Source organism: Dipodomys spectabilis, unplaced genomic scaffold (genome assembly GCF_019054845.1).
Source record: "Dipodomys spectabilis isolate Male_0828 unplaced genomic scaffold, ASM1905484v1 ptg000207l, whole genome shotgun sequence".
Lineage (NCBI taxonomy): Eukaryota > Metazoa > Chordata > Mammalia > Rodentia > Heteromyidae > Dipodomys > Dipodomys spectabilis.
The window spans coordinates 11,154,125-11,165,908 of NW_024870884.1; the positions used below are offsets into that span (position 1 = coordinate 11,154,125).

The 11,784-nt window shown below is 50.3% G+C and overlaps 1 protein-coding gene across 2 annotated transcripts; it reads right to left on the bottom strand.

Annotated features, from left to right (window-relative positions):
* Positions 1 to 2,678: 2,678 nt before the first annotated feature.
* Tysnd1 (trypsin like peroxisomal matrix peptidase 1) lies at positions 2,679 to 11,307 on the bottom strand. Of its 2 annotated transcripts, XM_042696494.1 has the most exons (4): positions 9,995 to 11,300; positions 8,341 to 8,471; positions 7,236 to 7,421; positions 2,679 to 3,564 (listed from the first exon to the last, which is right to left on the bottom strand). In XM_042696494.1, exons 1-4 carry the CDS (start codon positions 11,164 to 11,166, stop codon positions 3,347 to 3,349), a joined length of 1,707 nt encoding a protein of 568 aa, XP_042552428.1. In that variant the 5' UTR covers positions 11,167 to 11,300; the 3' UTR covers positions 2,679 to 3,346. The 2 variants fall into 2 exon arrangements, with proteins under 2 accessions (XP_042552428.1, XP_042552429.1); XM_042696495.1 differs by lacking the exon at positions 7,236 to 7,421 and having other exon boundaries at positions 9,995 to 11,307.
* Positions 11,308 to 11,784: the final 477 nt, after the last annotated feature.

Below are 11,784 nucleotides of genomic sequence, written 5' to 3' on the forward strand. Positions count from 1 at the left end.
GAGCTCAAGATTGTGTAATCAACACTACCTCCTATATATATAACTCTTGACCATCTTCATCATCACAAAAAGAAATCTCATATCCATCACAAGTTGCTCTCCATTCTTGGCTCATCCAGCCCCAGCCCTTGACATCCAGAAGGATTCTATTTTTCCCTCCGCTGAGGTGTACTAGGATTTGAACTCAAGTCCTTTGCTTTTAGTTTGTTTTTCAGATAGCATGTTAATTTTTCCCTCCAGACTGCCTTCTGACCAAGACTATCTTCCTACCTCCACCTCCCAAGTAGCAGGAACCACTGGTGTGTGCACCACGGACATTTATTTCTCATTAAATGATCCCATCAGTACTCTTTGAAAATATACAGCTAATATTATTGAACATTAAGTGTTTGCATACCTCTTTGAGTTCCTTTTCACACAGATCTTGTAGGGCAAGTTTTTCTCTTCTGTTTTACATATAAAGACAGAAGCCTCTACAGACTTAAGAAACTCAGTTAGTAAAAGCAGTGGGGTTAGCCTTGAGCAGAGGTTGAAACCATGATCCTGATGCCAGGATGTCCTTCAAAAGGGCTGGAGTCATCCCTAAGAGAGCTAAAGGGCATGGAGCAGGCAAAGCACAGTCTCAGTTGTGGTATCAAGCACATGTGACGCCTGCCCAGTTAGTTCCATGTAGCACAGAGGTGAACAGAGACATAACAGCCTTCCTGGGAGGGGGAGATGGTCTGGAGCTTGGGAAAGGAAGATATCCTTGGGCCTTCTCAGAGGAGCTGGCTCTGAGCCTGGATGGAAGAGGATCCACCTGGCAGAGTACAAGGGGTACACACAGAGATAAAAGATGGAAAGGAGAAGAGAGAAGTGTGAGGTGGCTAAGCACTGGCCTCTGAGCATGGCATGTCAGGGGTGGAGAAATCCAAGTTTTAACACATTTTTTTTTTTTTTGGTCTGTCATGGGGCTTGAACTCTGGGCCTGGGCACTGTTCTGAACTCTTCAGCTCAAGGCAAGCGCTCTATCACTTGAGCCACAGCGCCACTTCCTGAAATCCAAGTTTTCTGGTCACCACTCAGCCAAAGTGGCAGATAGAAGACAGTTGATCCAGGACAGGGTCTCATGCAACTATCTCTGCCACTTCCAGAACGCTTCTTACACTTCACTCCTCTTTGCCCACCCAGTAGCGCCCATAGCTTTGGAATTGAAAAACAAGGCTAACTACTGAACAAAGGACTTTTCTGGGTGCCAAAAGAAGTGGGAAGGTGTGGTGGTTGTGATGGTTGAAACCCTGGCAGTTCCCCAGAAGCTTGCTTCTTGGAGACAGCAATGTAATGTCAAGTGGTAGAGTGCTAGCCTTGAGCAAATGAAGCTCAGGGACAGTGTCCAGGCCCTGAGTTCAAGCTCCAGGACTGGAAAAAAAAAAAAATAATAAAGCCTGGACCCTTTGATCACTCTTATATAAGAACAAACCTTCCCTCCTTGTTCAGATACTACTTCAGACTTTACATGAACAGTAAACTTCTATTGTCTTCTGTCACCAGAATGAGGAGTATATGTTTTTCTGCATTCTCCTAACATCTTAACAGCCTGTTGACCTGAGGCTCCAGACCCATCAGTCATCCATCACTATCAAAGCAGGTACTATTAGACTTTCCCCTCTCTGTGACATCACGCCACATCCCACACCCACTAGTCCTGCCTTAGCCATCTCCTGTATAAGGCCTGTATAACTGGTCCCAGGGCCTCAGTTTCACTCCTTTCTAGTTTTCTCTCTACCTACCACTCCCAGAAAAACCAAGTGGTTTTATCTTTCTTGTCCTACCTCTTGCTACTATCATCCTGGAACATCTTCCCTGTTTCCAGTCTGTTTGGTGTTTCCTGAACTCTCCTGCCACAGTCTGGTACATGAGTCACCTTGATGAAACCTCCCCCATCTTTGGGTGTCTGGACATAATCTCCACACACAGAGCTGCCGTGCCCATTGTAAATGTACAGACACACCAATCTCCCCAGAATACCTGTGAGCACCTTGCTATCCACACATGTTGAAATAAACTCTGACTCCCAGCTACCACTGATTTGCCATAAGCCTTCTCTCAATGGAACCTTGCCTGCTCCTAATCTGTAAAGGGAACAAAGCGATCACAGGAATGTTCTGTGGTTTTCCAGAGTGAGCATATATGAGATATAAAGCACTCCTAGGCCATGTTCTTCCTGCTTGGATTAGCCCCTGCCTTCTCCAGATGGCATTCAATGGGCTGGTGAACATCCCCTCTCAGGGGCCCAGGGTACCATGTCATGCACATTCCTGAGGAGTTTGATCTTGGCTCCTGAGGGTTACTTTACCCTCTTGTTTTAGTTTTTGTGGTGCCAGAGAGGGAAGCCAAGGCCTCACACATGCTGGGCAAGTGCTGCCTACCCCCAGAGTTAAACTCCCAAACTCCCTCATTCTTTGACCTTCCACCAAGCTAGACTCCAGCACAGACCTAAGCATATCCCAGGCATTCTGTACACACCTGCTGCCAGGCCAAGGTCACCACTTTCTGGGATCTCCAAGTTCCAGGCAAGTCCTCAACATAGCTAGTCAGGCTAGCCCAACAAAGCACCCTACACAATGACCCTCTGCAGGGCATCCGCACAGAAGGGCATTTTCTAGCCAAACTGCACTCTGGAGAAAAAGACATCAACATACAGAAGCACAAAGATTGTTTATTTCCAAGCCCCAACCATACATGCTATCTCCCCAAAATGCCTGGGATTAGTCTGTAGGATAGAAAATGAAGGCACTGTGTCGGACTGAAGGCCCAGAGATCCTGGCTTGCAGGAACCCTGCTGCCCATATGTGTGGCACTATAGGGACACACTCCTGTCCATACCCTCATCTCTGTGCCTAAGAGTAGGGTCTCTGTGCTGATGTATTCCCAGCAAACCCAAATCGCCTGACACTCCTGATTGCACAGGCAGCTCATGGGCTCTGTCCCGGGGAAGCAGCTGCTCCAGGTGGCTAGTGGCCTTTCAAGGGAATAGATACCCAAGCAAAGCTAGTCCGCCTTCCCCCAGCATCTGCCTACCAGGACCAGGGCCTTTATGCGATTGGACTGGAGTCCTCAGAAGGGAAAATCACATAGGTAAGCCTAGTGCTGGGGACAGAAGTGGGGCTCAAGAAAGCATCCCACAGTGGATCCCATCTTGCTGAAGACAAGTCTGTACCTGGTCCAGAGCCCCAAGTCCAGACTAGAGTCAGGGGTGGAGACCCGCAGTCACCCAGCTGGGCCCCAGATCCTACGACTGCTCACCACCTCCATATCACTTCCCAAAGTATAAAATCGTCCCTCTCATCCGGAGGGTGACATAGCCTCAGAGCTTGCTCCGAGGGGCCTGGGGCAGGGGCTGCTGTAGCCGCCATACCACCCTGACTGGCTCAGCAGCATGGTCCAGCTCCCGGAGGCCACCAAGGTCACCAGTCTGACTGTACCGCCTCAGAGCCGGCTGGAGCACTGTGATAGGAATGCTGAAGTTTAGGTGTGGGTAGGTGGCCCCTGTGTTATTGTCCCGGGTGTTGCTGGTGACCATGCCTGTGGGAAAGTCAAAGAACAAAATAAGTAAGCCAAGGGATAAAGAGCCACTGGGGCCTGTTAGGACCCCATGAGACAGACACTGAATGCCCTGCCATGGACATCTGTTCTGCATACTCTGCCCTCTTCCCAACCGCCTTCATACCAGCCAGACCTAATGTCCTGATCACTTTTTATCCTTCTTTCCTGTCTAATGAGCATCTTCCTTGTATCTAGAAAACTGTTTGGCACAAAGTAGACCCTCAACAAATACTTGCTGAATGAATGAATGAACCAGAATCACAGACATGTTTGAATCAGCCTGCTCAGTGTATATTAAGATAATTTTACACTTAATGAGGCCTCACCTAAAGAGTTGCTTTTGTTGCCTTTCATTCAGCTTTCCCCTTGAGCAACATTTTGTTTATCACAAAACACTTATCAGGACCAAAAGCTCCCTTTGGTACAAGATTACTGATCTTGTTAGGATTTCAGTTTTTTGCTCTTTCTCCTCCATGACCCTACATCCTTCCTAAATTTCTTCTCATTCAAGTCAGCTCCTTAGGCTGTCATTATCTTATGGCCTGGACACTTGGAAGACTGCAAGGCAGTTCTTTTTGTCAAAGGGCTCTCAGGTAGATCCCTGTGGAAGCAGTTTCTTTCCCAGTGCATCGTATCAGGAGGCATCAGGTATCTATCTTAGTACTCAGTGTTTGCATGCTGAGGTTGAAACCAGGTCCTCATACATGCCAGGCAAACACTCAGCCATGGAGCTATACCCAAATACTCAACCACTGAGCTAAACCCCAGCCCATTTAGTCCTGGTGATGCTTACCTTGATCATTTGGCTAAGCTGGCATCTACTAGGCCTCTCCCCCCAAAATAAGGCTTTTTTTTTTTGGAGGGGAGGGCCGTCGTGGGGCTTGAACTCTGGGTTTGGGCACTGTCCCTGTGCTCTTCAGCTCAAGATAAGCACTCTACCACTTGAGCCACAGCACCACTTCTGGTTTTCTAGTGGTTTATTGGAGATAAGAGTCTCATGGACTTTCCTGCCCAGGCTGGCTTTGAACCACGATCCTCACATCTAAGCCTCCTGAGTAGCTAGGATTACAGGTGTGAGCCACTGGCGCATGGCTTTGAGGAATTCTTTTGTAAATACTAAGTATTCCATGGAAAACACTGAGCTTACATAAATACTGTCTCTACTTAACTTTTGCACACCATTTTATTTTATCTACCCTTTTGTGTTAGCATGTAAGAACACAGTATCTTTTTTTTTTATTGTGAAAATACCGTACAGAGGAGTTACAATTACATGAGAACATAGTATCTTCACAGTGATTTCCTACTTCCCTCATTTCTTCCTCTACATTTATTAATTAAAATTGTGTAAAGAGCTGGAGCTTGTCTCCATTTCTAAACTTCCTCAATTATTTGTATCAGTGTAGACTCACACATATCTACTCTTCTTTGGTTTGTAATCTCATACTAGTGCTACCTGTTTCGTTGTTAGACTTGTTCCAATAGAAGCCTCTTCCGGTTGGCTCCTGGTTAACATTTCTTTCTAGACAAGACACTCCAGGATCAACTTGGATTTTCCTTGTCCAAATCCTACAATCAACCAATTCTTGGTTCCTTGATCAGAGGACAGTATTTAGAAACCAGTCTGGACTGTGAGTGTGCTCAGCATTGCTCCTTACCCTTCTCAGTGGACAGTGGTAAAAGATGTGTGTATGTATACTAACTTACACGTACACATCTGTATTTATTTCTGTATTCATGTATCTATCAACTAGGATTTGTGACAAGTTACTCTAGGAATGACAGCCTCACTGAAGGCAGAGTCAGGGCTACAGCCCAGTGGTAGAACACTTGTCTAGCATATACAAGGCCCTGGGTTTGATCCCAGTACTGAGAGGGAAAAAAAACAAAAACAACAATGCACCAATGCACAGAAATATTCAACTCTACTTGCTAGAGTTGGTGCCCCGGGGGTGTGGGAATAGCAATTCTAAAACTACTTTAACTGTATACTAAGGTTGAACAAAGAAGTAAATAGATAGAAAGCAACAGCCAGGTTTTTAAATACCTAAGAAAAAGTTATAAATAAGGGAAAACAGAAATAACAAAGTCTAGCACAGCCTAAGTAGTATTATATAGAGAACCTTAGAGGTTTCCAAAGGAATGCACAATTTGCTTTGCTACCTAAAAAGACTGGGTTTTGTTTTGTTTTTGGCTTTATGTTTTGGTGCTAGGATTAAACCCAGGGCCTTGTGAATGGTAGCTCTACCACTGAGCTACCTGTCCAGCCCTCTGTTTTCAAAATCTTTTTTCTTTTTTTTCTTTTTTTTTTTTTGGGGGGGGGGGGGTGTCCGGTCGTGGGGCCTGAACTCTGGGCCTGGGCTCTGTCCCTCAGCTCTTCAGCTCAAGGCTAGCACTCTACCACTTGAGCCACAGCGCCACTTCTGGCTTTTTTCTTATGTGGTGCTGAGGAATCGAACCCAGGGCCTCGAGCATGCAAGGCAAGTGCTCTACCACTGAGCCACCTTCCCAGCCCCTTTTTTCAAAATCTTTACTAGTGAAGTTGAAATTTTTTATTGGGAGGTTCTCTTTTTCAGCCCAGCCTGGGTAGAAAAATTCAAGAGGCCTTTTTAACCCATAGATAGCACAGTACTGTGTATCAGTACTATGGGTCCTAAACTACATAGGAGGATGAAAGCAGGAGGCTCGCAGCTTCAGGGGAGCTCACGCAGCAAAGTCTGTAAGATTTCCTCTCCATAGAGGGAAGCTGCACACAGTAGCCCATGTGTGCCGCCCTAATAACCACAGGAAACCTAAAATAGGTGAATCTTAATCCAGGGACATATCTGGACAAGTAGATCCTATCTCAAAAATAGCAAGCAAGAAATGGGGCTTGGGGTGTTACTCAGAAGTAGATTGTGAGGCCCTGTACAACACAGGAAAAAAAAAAAGTAGGGGGGATGATTTAACAACAAGTAATAAAATCTCATGGCTTTTTGTGACGTGAGACCTATTTTCCCTCATGGCCCCAATCTGCTACAGCTGAGCTGTCATCCCCTGTCATCTCACCCATTGATCTCTGCCCTATACCTACACTCATTTATCACCTGGCCAGTTTCTGTAGACTTTCTTTTCTTTTCTTTTTTTTTTTTTTGGGGGGGGGGGGAGGTCCAGTCATGGGGCCTGAACTCAGGGCCTGGGCGCTGTCCCTCAGCTCTTCAGCTCAAGGCTAGCACTCTACCACTTGAGCCACAGCGCCACTTCCGGCTTTTCTCTTTTTGCTTATGTGGTACTGGGAATCGAACCCAGGGCCTCATGCAAAGCAAGCACTCTACCACTGAGCCACCTTCTCAGCCCCTCTGTAGACTTTTGAGTTTGTGACCCTTAGATTTTAATCTAACTCTTGGATTTCATAGAACAAATGCGTAGGAGACTTACCTAAGGTCATGAAGTGGGTTGGTGGCACAGAAGGGCCCAGGGCCCAGATGTCTTCCCTCTCAGCTCAGCATCCCTTCCTCTCCAACCCTCAAAGACAGAACATCCTGAAAACTTTGGCTAACTAACTCTGGGGGTCTTCCCCGACAGAGGGTCTTCCCAGGGCTATAGCATCTGCTGGGAAGACTGAGGCTTTGGCAATGGTTAGGTTGAGAAAAGGCCAAGAAGCTAATTACCCAGGAGGTCCCCTGAGTGGGTAGAGAAGAGGGGTCCACCACTGGAGCCACCATGCACGGCACATGTGGTCTGCAGCATCACCGGGGTGTCATCCACCTGCACCACAGCTGACAGGATGCCTGAGGTCACAGAGGGCCCACAGGCCTGACCAAATATGCCGAAGCCCACCACACTGACAGCCTCACCTGCCAGAGGAAAGGAGAATGCAGCTGGGGACTCTGTTCTGGCAGGGTTTTGCCCATCTCACCTCCCACCTCCACAAAGGTCCAACCTTCTCTGCCCTTTGAATTTCTGCTCAGATACTCCCTGCAGGGAGCCCTTCCCATGAGCCCCTTAAGAAGTAACCATTCAAAATCACTGCTTTGGGGCATCAAGCTGGTCCCCAGTCCTTATTCCCTTGCTATACTTGGCAGTAACTTGTTGGAGTTCCTGTCACCTAGGTGCTCATGTTTGTGGAGTTAATACTCATTTCCTCCTGGAACTAGTCTCTTAGTAAAAGGATGGTACTGATGGTTACTATAAAGTAGCTGTGAAAGTATCTTCTCACCTAGTCATTACTATGGCAGGGGCAAGGTACAGCCCTGTTTAACACATGTGGAAACTGAGGCAGAGAACAGTTAAGTACTCTGTCCAAAGGCACCAGTGGTAGAAGGGTGATGCTAATCCAGAGATTGGTCTTCTATCATACACACACACACACACACACACACACACACACACACACACACACACACACACACACACACACTGCCTCCATAAAATAGGACATCTGGTACCTATGTGGCAGCAATTTAAGCTTTGTTTCCCAAATCATGCCAAGGCAGTCTTGAAGGTGCCAAACACTTTTGTGACCAGCTTCAAGTGTTACCAAAGGCCCAGCACCTTAACATCACACTGCTGTAGGCCCTGGGGTAGGCTAGCACACAGATTCTAGCCTCAGCAAGAATCTGGCAATGCCACCCTGGCTCATTAGCTCAGCAGGGGTGGGACAGGGAGCTGGTTGCCTAGTCTGGCATGGTTAGAGGGCCCAACATCAATTCTCCTTCCTGGGGTCCAACTCTGCCCAGACAGGCCCTCCAGCACACTACGCCCCTTGTCCTTTACCTTCATGGAAGTGCTCAGCAGGCACAGGTGTGGGGACACCATCCAGGTCTTCCTCCAGCCTCACGACCGCTATGTCATAGGGAGATGTCTCCTGGGTGGCAAATACCACATGTCCCCAGATGGCAACATTCCTGGAAGCAAAGGAAACAAATGATAGGCTTGTTTTCTGACCCCTCAGCCCTGGACAGAAAGCAAGGAGATGAGAGTGGTGAGAAAATCAGGGACTTAAGGTCAGGAAATCTGGATGTCAGCCCTGGAACCTACCAGCCAGCAGCTCTGGGCATGACACTTAGGCAGGCATGCTCTACCAATGTAATCAACTGTGCAAAGCTTCCTCTGCCTCACCATAATAAATAGCCGACCCCAGGTAAGCATGGTAAGGCCAGGCCTCATGCTCATGCCCTCCTAGCCCTACCAGCCAGGCAGTGCTATTATCCTCATTTTACATGTTGCAAGTGAGGCCCAGAGAAATTAAGTAGTCTACCCAAAGTCATAAAGCAAGCAGCAGAGGTCAGGGCAAGCACACAGAACTCTTCTTCACTGCCTCAATAACTCTGAACAATCCAGTCAGTGAGTGGACAGCATGTGCTTTTACCCTTGAATTTAGAACCATGCTAGCACATCATAGCACACTATGTCCCAGGATCTGTCTTGTCCAAGGCTATACATGTCAACTTATGAGAGACTGCTTAGACTATTAAGTGACTTTCCCACGCTCACCTCGGGGCACCTGAATACATTCTGCAGGGTTAAATTCCACCAGACCTGATGGCTTCCTTTAGGGCCAGAGTGGAGGGGAGAATAGAGTTGAGGGGAAGGTAGAGTTGTGGGGAGGGTCACACCACAGGCCAACTTCTTCATCAGTTTTCCCTTTCATGACTATTCTAGGTTAGCTGTACTGGGTCAATCTAAGGGATTCAGCAGAGAGATCGAAAGGCTGGCCTACAAGGCTGGGCTGAATCAGAAATGGGGAAGGGTAGCCATTAACACCAAGGTATTAGCTTTGACCTGAGAGTTCACAGGAAACAGAACATGCTAGAAATTCAAACCAGTAGTCAAGGCCAACTTCCACAGCAAATCCCAGTAAAGGAGGGCAAGGGTGACATTCTCTGCAAAGGGAACAAAGGCCCAAAGTCTCAGCCTGACTGCCCAGCAGGGCCACATACAGGTTATCCAGAATACATCTGTCTACCTGGAAAACACCACAATCTAATTAGGTACAACCCCACATCTGTAATTTTCATGCAAAAAGGGCAGCTCTGGCTAGGCTCTAGGGAAAACCTGTGGAAGATTTATCAGGTCTACCTCATCACTCCCTGGGACTTCACCACCACTTCCAGAGCTGAAGTGAGCAGGGTAGGGAATCTGGTCAAAGGAGTTAGTTGGATGCAAAGTGCAGGGCTAAGAGACAGAGAGGCTGCCCAGAAGAGCCTCAGGCTGACCAGTCCTACATGCCCGGGACACACAGACTAGACTCCAAGTTGCTTGGAGCTTGTCACCTTGCTCTACCTGAAGGCTGGGAGCCCCTCACCTAGATATCAGATGAGAGGATGATCCCATGTCTCACCAACATCGTAGGCCCGAAGCCCAAAGGGCTGAGTCCTCCACTGTCCCCACCTGAACCCCCACTAAGGAGCTGCACAGAAGGCCTTACTTGGGCATAGTGGAGTGAATCTGGACCTTAGCCAGCTCCCGTGGAGCCACATGCCGGCAGGTCACCACGAGACGAGGCGCCACGGCCACTCCGGATCCCCAAACGGTACCACACTCCACCAGCACGGCCGCGGCTGCCCATGGAGGTCCAGGGTCTTGCAGGGGCACGCCCCGCGGGGCGCCCACCTCAGGAGGCAGGAGGGCGGTCAGGGCTGCAGAGTCGGGGGTCAGGCTGGCAAGCGCGGCGCGGGCGGCGTGAAGCAGCGGGGCGGCGGCACACAGCAGCGTAAGGCCCACCCACTCGCGGGCCTTCCAGCAGAGCGGCGCGGCCACCAGCGCCACCAGCGCCCCGGCGGGTCTCGCGGCGAACACGCCGCCACCCTCGGTGCCCGGCAGGCAGCGTGCGTCGGTGAGCAGCAGCGGGCCGGCCGCGTTGCTGAGCACGCCGCGGCTCAGCGTGTTGAGGAAGATGTCTGGGCAGAAGGCCCCGAACGGGGAGCCGCAGGCTAGCAGCGGCGCGCCCTTGGGCACGCTCCCCAGAGGAGCTACGGCCACCGCCGGCCCGCAGCCCTCCTCGGCCTCCGGGCCGGGCTCCACGCGCAACAGCGCGAACCAGCCCAACGCTCTCAGCTGATCCTCTTCCTCCTCCTCCGACACCTCATCGTCCGGGGCGGCGTTCACAAAGTGCCAGTGCTCGGCCGCTTCGCCTCCAAAGAGGCGCGTGAAGTGTGCTCGGAAAGCTGGGCAGCTCAGCAGCAGCAGCAACTTGGCTGGGCGCGGGGGCTGTAGGGGCCGGCCGCGGGGCCGGCTGGGAGCGGTGGAGGCCCTGGGCTCGAGGCCGGCGCAGCGGGGCATACTCAGCCCAGGGTGGCTCGGTTCCGCGCGCACAGCGGGGCTCTCGGCCGTTGGCCCCCACTGCACGTGGAGGCACAGATCGTCGCCACAACTGTCGCCCGGCAGGAACGCCGCACTGGTGGCAGTCAGGACCCCACTGCCGGCGCGTAGGAACGGAGTGAAGATGCCCCCGTGGCACAGCACCAGGCCCGGGCTCCGACTCAGGATTACCCCGCTGCAGCTCCACCAGCCCGCTTTGGGATGTCCGGCCCGGGAGGCGCTCACCACACAGCCCGCCTGCTCAGCGGCCCTCATGGAGGGCCCCCACTGCCGCCCCATCGCCTGCAGCACCTGACTCTCGAGGTCTCCTCGAGGACAAACTAGAGGACCAGGACCCCAGTAACGACAGCCTCAGCTGGACGCGACGGGCGCAAGCACTGACTCAGGTCTTCCTCATCCAGCCCGATTGGCTGAGCCCCAGCAGACCCGACCCGATTGGCTGGGCACGGCGCCGAGCCCGGATTGGCTGCTAATCCTGCCTTCCCCCGCCCTCCCTCATTGACCCAACCTGTGGGATTTAAGCAAGCGGATGCGACCAGGGCTAGCCCGGGGAGAGGAGCATGTGTGTGGCCTCACCAAGGGAATGGGGTGAGATAGGAGGGTGGATTTCAACAAGCCTAATCACTGATGTTTGTTGGGTTTCCAGAAAGGGTAATAACACTGACGTGGCTAAACTTGACCAAGATGAAGCCTCTGCACAGGTGTTAAGTAACCTTCGGCCTCTGAACCCTGAGATAATACGGGCCAAAGGAACCCTTGCCCAATTCACAATGTATTTTCATTTTTTTAAGTAAATCCTAAAGCAGTCCACTAGGAGGCATGAGAATCACAAAATTACGAAGGGCTTTTTGTTACCAAAGCCTCAAGACAAATTTCATGGAAATGATTTGTTCTAAA

Excerpts from the sequence above, each read along its gene's own strand:
- Tysnd1 (XM_042696494.1), bottom strand. The coding sequence starts at position 11,166 with ATGGGGCGGCAGTGGGGGCCCTCCATGAGGGCCGCTGAGCAGGCGGGC. Across the intron at positions 8,472-9,994 it reads ATTCACTCCACTATGCCCAA|GAATGTTGCCATCTGGGGAC; the intron begins GTAAGGCCTTCT and ends CTTTGCTTCCAG. Across the intron at positions 3,565-7,235 it reads CCACTCAGGGGACCTCCTGG|GCATGGTCACCAGCAACACC; the intron begins GTAATTAGCTTC and ends ACTTTCCCACAG.